The 7,480-nt window shown below is 39.8% G+C and overlaps 2 protein-coding genes across 2 annotated transcripts in view; one reads left to right on the forward strand and one right to left on the reverse strand.

Moving 5' to 3' along the window:
• The first annotated feature begins 437 nt into the window (after window positions 1-437).
• On the forward strand, window positions 438-2,097 carry LOC108580170 (hydroxylysine kinase). The gene is made up of 3 exons (XM_017943859.1): window positions 438-473; window positions 728-836; window positions 1,000-2,097. The coding sequence occupies exons 2-3, from the start codon at window positions 813-815 to the stop codon at window positions 2,095-2,097; spliced, it is 1,122 nt and encodes a 373-aa protein (XP_017799348.1). The 5' UTR covers window positions 438-473; window positions 728-812.
• A 2,276-nt stretch (window positions 2,098-4,373) lies between these two features.
• The window catches only part of LOC108580169 (ADAMTS-like protein 1), a 27,758-nt gene continuing 24,651 nt past the window's right edge, over window positions 4,374-7,480 (reverse strand). The window contains 9 exon segments of the mRNA XM_017943858.1: window positions 4,374-4,476; window positions 4,547-4,707; window positions 4,803-5,189; window positions 5,273-5,355; window positions 5,435-6,476; window positions 6,683-6,778; window positions 6,953-7,122; window positions 7,196-7,363; window positions 7,434-7,480. The exon segment at window positions 7,434-7,480 is cut by the window's right edge and continues 21 nt beyond it. Coding sequence (XP_017799347.1) covers window positions 4,374-4,476; window positions 4,547-4,707; window positions 4,803-5,189; window positions 5,273-5,355; window positions 5,435-6,476; window positions 6,683-6,778; window positions 6,953-7,122; window positions 7,196-7,363; window positions 7,434-7,480 — 2,257 coding nt within the window.

Here is a 7,480-nt window from a genome sequence, read left to right on the forward strand (position 1 = left end):
TTTGTTCGCAAGAGCATAAAAGAATTTATGATTTTGTAGAAGCTCATTACTTCTAGCATGTTTTTGTTAACTTTTACAAAAGGAAAATTTTAATCAATATATAATTATTCATTTGTTTGTAAAAATTTATTAAAATTAGCATAAAATGGCATTTTAATTAATTTTTAAAAAGATAGTACTGATCTCTATCAGCATTAAGTTAATTATTCCATGAATTGATTGTATGTAAAAAGATTATGTTGCGTTAATTAAAGTCTTCATAACCTATGAAATGAAACTGTTACTATTTTATATGAATCGTAGAAGCGAATCGTTTAATAAACGACAAAAGTCTACTGCTTTATTCAAGAATCCAAAGACTGTAAGAAATATTTGCTGTTCTTATCACCGTGATAAGAAATCGCTTATTGTTTCATGGTATCAGAATAGGTATAGGTATAAAACATAGTTTAGGCTCGTTCACGGGTAACATAGTAAGTAACATAAATATCAATCATCGTACATTTAAGCCCTATTGTAGAACTGATTGACTGTCAACTACATTTACTGCGCATTCCATCGTATAATTCACTCCCTGAATTGTTTCGTTCGCGCGTACGTTGTGAACTTCGTCCAGCAACTTTATTTTTGTAACAAAAGCGCTTTCGAAGATTAAGTTACTTGCATTTAAAAATTAAATAGTACAATCGTTTTAACGACTTTGTATGCATGAAAAATATAATTGCAGCGACAGCTTGTTTGCTCTTTCAAACTTTGTGTTTGTGAACTTGGTAAATTACGTTTGAATCCGAGGTGAAATAACCGATCAGCGTATGGAAGATAAATTCGTTTTTCAAGTAAGCAGCTTTCATTTCGTATTCACATTTCAAACAAAAATTGTTCACGAGGAAAATAAAATATAGTACGTTTCAAATTACCTCTTACCGATAAAAACAATGATGGTTTTAAATTCATTTTTTATTTTTTTGCATAATTCACGTTTATTTGAATTAATTCTAGAAAAATAAAATGCAAGTGGAGAACCAAGACGTCGTATTGAGACCGGGTCAACGTATCCGTCCGCCGGGCAGCAATCAAATAGCCGCGCATCTTCTGAAAGAACTTTACGATCTGGATGCTTCGAGTGTAACCGAATTGAACGCGTACGACGACAGAAATTATCGCGTGATATGCGACGAATCGCATACGAACCCTCATATAACGACCATCAGTAAGTACGGCTACGTTCTTAAGATCATCAATTCACTAGACTCACAGAAAAGTCACGTGATCGAGGCACAAACTGAGATGCTGATATTCTTGAATCAACGAGACATCAATTGTCCCCTACCCGTGAAAACTGTACGCGGACAGTATTATACTCTGGTTAATTTGAACGTCGATGGATGTACAGGAAGTTACGCTGTCAGGCTACTGGTTTATAGGCCTGGCGAACTGTTACACCGTGTGCCGATTACGGGCGAACTGCTACGAAACGTGGGCAGTTTCACGGCCAAACTTGACAAAGTCCTCATGTCGTTCTCCCATCCAGCTTACAACGACTACGAGACATTGTGGATGTTGAAATCCGTGCCGAAGTTACGTCAATTTACTTATGCTGTAAAGAACACGGTCGAGAGGGAGTTAGCGCACCAGGTGATACTCGGTTTCGAGGAGGACGTGCTCCAGGTCACTCCTCAGCTCGAACAAGGCATGATACACGGTGACTTGAACGAGCAGAATCTCGTGATAAGCTCCAGCGGCAGTGAGATAGCTGCGGTGATCGATTTTGGTGATTCGCACCGAACTTGCCTGATCTTCGAGTTAGCCATCACGTTATGCTACATGATCTTGCAGTCAAACGACATAGATATGGGTAAACACGTTGTCGAGGGTTATCAGGATGTTAGAAAGTTGACGGATCTTGAGAAGAGAATTCTAAAAGTCACTGTTTGCGCGAGGATTTGCCAGAGTCTAGTGATGGGAGCGTACTCTCATCTTAACGATCCGCAAAACGAATACTTGCTGGTCACGCAGAAATCCGGTTGGACTTTGCTGAAGAAACTATGGCCCCTTAGTCAGGATAATGTACTTCGAAATTGGGGAATTCTCGATTGAATCGATGCACTGTGTTAAGCGTACATGTACACTGTTAAGTGACAATGTTGTCGTACAATTTTTTGATATTCTACATTGTTTAGGTTATTGTAGCGAATTTTCAAGGTCAATTATCGATGTTACCTTAGTACCTGTAGTCAATTAGACAAAGCAATAAATACGGATTTGTACACCTCAGTTGAGTAGTAGTTTATTAAAGAAATGAATTAAGGTACTGTGCAGTGATATATCCTCTGGTTTTATTCGTATTTAGGCAGTTACATATTTACATAGATATAATGAACAATAATGCTCTTCGTATAATAGTGTGGAGTCACTTTACATAACTAGATCGTGGTATATACAAAAATGCAGGTATCGGAAATCAATTCGCAGGAAATTGTGTGTTACTGGTAGACGATATTAAAAGAAACGCATACATCTCGTGATTAGTTGGATCGAATAACAATTACCGTGGACTTAAACGCTAACTAAATATTCATCGAAATATATCGGTAATGTACAGAATTTTTTTTTTTATAAATATACTGTAAGACAATATATTTCGATCCTGCATAATACACTCATACCTGCGCTTAAGGTGGTGAAGTCATTTTTATCCGCGTGCGCTTTCATAACGTCAGTTCGTTTTGGCAAACTGTCTAGCTGTGTTGAGGCAAATTCGTTGATAGCGAAAATCTGTTCACAATATCGTAGGAAACTGAGTTGAAGTGAACGTAAATCTTAACTTCCGAAAAGAGCAACGACGAATATTTCATATGACAAACAAGTGAATGATTTATAGGTAGAAATACAAGAGATAAAATTAAAGATATTTAAAGAGTCAGATTATCATGACTGGTTATAAGTAAACATGATCATTTTTACGATCGCACGATCAGAGGCACACAAGTAAATTTCTTTTGAGCCGACTCGACATAACAATGGAACGTCATGTTAACGAATTTTCGCCAGAGGTTATTAACAAAATAGTATATTACAGTACCTATATATTTTATTGCTTAGAATCTATTGGCTTACGTTCGCCCGACGAGGCGCTTATAGGCGCATAATAATTCATTTATAACTTATATTGTTAGTAACTTTTATACTTTATCATTCATTAACTTAACATCCTCCGTTTAATAATTTATATAGTGTATCGTCGAACCTAGAGGTAACGTTGCAATAAATACAAATAGTGGAAACATAACAAAATCGCTTGTAACACACCTCTATTCGGAAGGGTATGCAGCGGAATGTTTCGTGAAGACATTTTTTTTTTGGGGCGTACGAAACGGAAACGAATATCCTCGATTCTCGCTAACGTCCGATGGGGAATGGTAAATATTGCAAAAGTTACAGAAAAAGGTGTAGCGTTTCTTTCTTTCTTTTTTTTATTTTTTTCTTTTTTTTTGTCAGTCTTCGATAAAAGTGACGAAAACCGTGCGTTTTCGAGAACGCGAACCGAAAGATCGATCGTGCGTCATCCGAGAGATACACGTAAAAAAATAAAGCTTCGAAGATTGAATTTTTGTGCTGCCCTTTTATAACGCGATCGAGATTTATACTATTCCGTTCACCCCTCCCCACACATGCGTAACATTTCCATCTAAAATTTGTAGAGCTTTATGAAGCTCGTTTTTCGTAACACCAACGTATGATGAACCTCGACGACGTATCGTTCTACGATGACAACGACGACGACGACGGCGACGATACGTCGCGATAGCTCCTTTCAGGATACAATTATCTTTCCTACTATTCCATTCTCATTGAACTTCAACAATATAATTTCTCAACTTTTTTGGACGAATGCCGGGATTCCTTCGTTTTCCCAAGGGGGTATGAGCGTGCGCAATTAGGAGTCGTGCCAAACTACACGTGATACACGTCCGAAAATTATAGCTTTAATTAGCACACAATTAGGAATCAGATTCTTGGCGGTAGCAAGAAGAATCTGGTAATCAGACGCGAACACGTTTGCTCGTGGGCACGGACCAAAGGATAGGGAACAATTACCAGCGAAAGTAATTTGGTCGATACCGTTTCTTCGATATTTCGTTATATATTTTGTAGCTGCGTTCGACGTACGACGCACGTTCGTATATTTCTTTATTCTTTCGATCTTTCGATAGACAAGCGTTTCAGGGAGCGTTTCGACAAACGTCTCACGAAGACATATCTTCGATACGTTGCCTTAACAGTGACATCCTCCTCGCGCGCACCTCTCATTACGTCAATTTCTACCTAGAACATTTCCTTTCGTACCAACAATTGCTATCGATTTCTCGGACCTAGCGACACGATTGACAACATTGCTTCTGATAAAGAGGCACCCTGCACATGTTCATCGTTGACACTCTGCTACATAGCTGTGAATGGTCCTTGCACTCATCTGTAAGAACAATTATTAACTTACCTTTTCAAATTTTATAGAACTATAAATTGGTCTTGAACTTTTAGGTATATTTTACCAGGAGTTTGAGGACACGGTGGACCTGTACATGTCTTCATAACAGTAGGTCGTGGAATGTCTCTGCATGTGTTACCAGCTGGCTTTTTCGTACCGTACCAAACGCATTGGAGAATTCTATATTTGATACCGTCCTCCTCACACGATGCTGTACACTATGAACAAGTAGTAAAAGAATAGTTTTAAAACATTTACCAACTTTATTGATAAAAAGAAACGAAGCAAATAATTAATTAACAATATTTTATACCTCAGACCACTCTCCAACCCTCCAAACACCTTTGCACGCGTCATTGTAACACTCTTGCCTCTGAAGAGGTTTAGTAGTATTGTCACATTTATTGTGATCGAGTAACGTCACATTCTGTTGTCCATTTTCCATGTCCTCGACCATACGACACGTGATGTCGCGCCTCTGCATCGCAGTTTTCCAGTTGAAGCACCTGGACGTCTCGCAAAGGGTCCACTCTGTCGTGTGCCATTGAGGACATTTACCGAATCCGCATGGTCTGACTTTCTGAGGTACCGGATGTCCCGCGTCTTCACACAACGTCGCTCCTATTACTGTTCGGGGAGGTGTACGATTTGTATTTCCAACTGGTTTCGCTGCACGTACTGTACACTGGGCACCTCGCATCTTGGTCAGTAAAATAATATTATAAAATAAATTTTTCAAACTTGTTCTTTTTGTTATATTGAAAAATTAGTTCTTTAAGTTACCTGAAATCCACTTCCACCACAAGTTTGGGAACATTTTGACCAATCTGTCGTTACCCATTCGAAAATTAGATCCTCCGGAGTAGCTGTACGTTATAAATTTGTTTAATAAATCTTAAAATGTAGATTACACGATTTGATCATTTTGGAGGAATAAATTTTTACCTAAGGTACTAGTAGATGTAACCGGAGTCTCAGTGGTGGCATTCGATCCAACAAATGCGGTAGTTGCAACCTCCAACGACTTGTTCGTCTTCTGCATCTCCTCGCTGGTTGATCGTTCTTGAGAATGGATCGTACCCTCGGACGAGTTTGTCCGGTCCTCTCGATTTCGCGACAGATTTTTCACATCCTTCTCCATTTCCGTGGATTCCTTGTTTTCCGTTAACGCCAAGTCGATCAGGTCGTCTTCCACGTCTTCGGTAGTTGCTGTTCGAGTCACGCCATCGTTAACTGTGCCATTTTCAACGTAGGATCTTCGTTTCTGTACTTCATCTTCGAAAATTTCCCCGTATTCTTGTGTCCTATTCAAAATTTCTGTCCTCTCTTCGTCGGTGTCTGGCTGTTTCGAAACTATGTCCGACTCTTTAAGCGACACCGTAGGAGAAATATGTTCAGTTGCAGAGATCTCGTGATTTCTTCGATCGATCTCTCTATGGTGAGATTCTTCTGACTTTTCCTTGTTGTGTTTGGTACTGGAGTCTGGAATGTAGAACATCTCCAAACCAACGTTATCAGTGGTAGTTGCCAGATTCACAGATTCTCTATTTTGATTTTTCGGCGTGGAGCTCCAGTGGCCTTTAATTTCGAACGTATCCTGCCACTGTCTCTTAACATTCTTCAGAGATTCTTCAACATAATCTGCGTCGGTCTTCGCAGACGTCACTGGACTCTCCTTGCTGACAACAGGAGTAATTTTCACCGGATCGCTGTGCTGCAGTCCAAACATAGAATCATCCAAATCGTAAGGATCAACGTCGATGAATATCCTTTCCTCGTCTGGTCCGAAAGTTTCATCCGGTATGGCGGTATTGCGATACAGAGTGTCCAAATTGTCTTCGATGTTTCGATATCTCAGATCAGAAGTTCTGTCTGGCGTTGTGTGCTTCGTTGCCACCGGTTCTTTCCTAATGTCGTCGATGAATTCCACTGGGACTGTTTTGTGAGACCTTCCCGCGGAGTTTTCACTTTGGAACGGCCAGTACTCCTGTTTGGGAAATTGCAAAATCCAAATTTCTCTCTTTTCGTTGTAAAGTTTCTACAGCAAGTTAATCTGTCTAAGAAAAAAAAAAAAAGTCGAGGACGTAGAGGGATGATTTCAAATGGGGCGGATAATTTCGTCGGATGAAAGCGAGGAAGATGGTGTTAGAAGGGGCATTAATCCCAGCTTTACAGACGCCCAGATTGTCTCACCTTTAACGTCGATATAAAGTAAGTTAAGTGCGGTACGAGAGTAGAGGCACTTGAACTCGAGGGTGCAGTCGATTCCACAGACTCGTGGTACCCTGGCTGATATATTAGACCCGAAACATCCACCACCATACAAAATTAATCCACATATAGGAAGCAGGTAAGTAGAGAATTAAAGAGAGATTAGTTCCTTCATGCGGTTAATTGTGTTATTTGAAAGATTGATTTACAAAAAAATAGCCATAATTTGAATACTTCTTCTAGTAGTCCCACCTGATTCAACGAAGTTACAGTATGCTCCCTCTGTATCATCGTGGAATCCGGTGGAGTTGGGCTGGTCTTCAACTTTTTCTTATGTGGTTTCCTTGTCGGTTTGCTAGGTGCAGCTCGTTCGTGACTCAGATCTTCGCTGTCAATAGGGACGAATCTATTCCCGTACGCAGCTGTTCAATATAATTCGTTAGAATCTCAGAGAATTTTTACGTTTCATATAAAACATTGAAAATGAAGAATTACCTGCTCGATCGGTGTAAAGGCTCTCGCCTGAGTTGGCTGGAGCCGAGTCCAGGTTCGCGTTTCGTTGTCGATGGACGGAATTGCTCAGTCGCAGGTACTCCTCGCTGCTAATCTGCTCCTTCGAACGACACTTCACGATCAGCTGCGTTTCCGCATGTAAATTTCCCGCTGCAACATATAGATTCACATTATCATCTGTCGTTTCTTCTTTTATCATCGCAGAAACTCGTTTATTTACCTATACAGGCATAGGTACCAGCATCTGCGGACGTTATGTCGTTTATC

The sequence above is a fragment of the Habropoda laboriosa genome, unplaced genomic scaffold, assembly GCF_001263275.1.
Source record: "Habropoda laboriosa isolate 0110345459 unplaced genomic scaffold, ASM126327v1 scaffold2, whole genome shotgun sequence".
NCBI lineage: Eukaryota > Metazoa > Arthropoda > Insecta > Hymenoptera > Apidae > Habropoda > Habropoda laboriosa.

What these genes read in the sequence shown, in the direction of transcription:
- LOC108580170 (XM_017943859.1), top strand. Translation starts at nt 813, where the DNA reads ATGGAAGATAAATTCGTTTTTCAA. An exon ending in AAGATAAATTCGTTTTTCAA is followed by an intron (nt 837 to 999) that starts GTAAGCAGCTTT and finishes AATTAATTCTAG; the next exon opens with AAAAATAAAATGCAAGTGGA.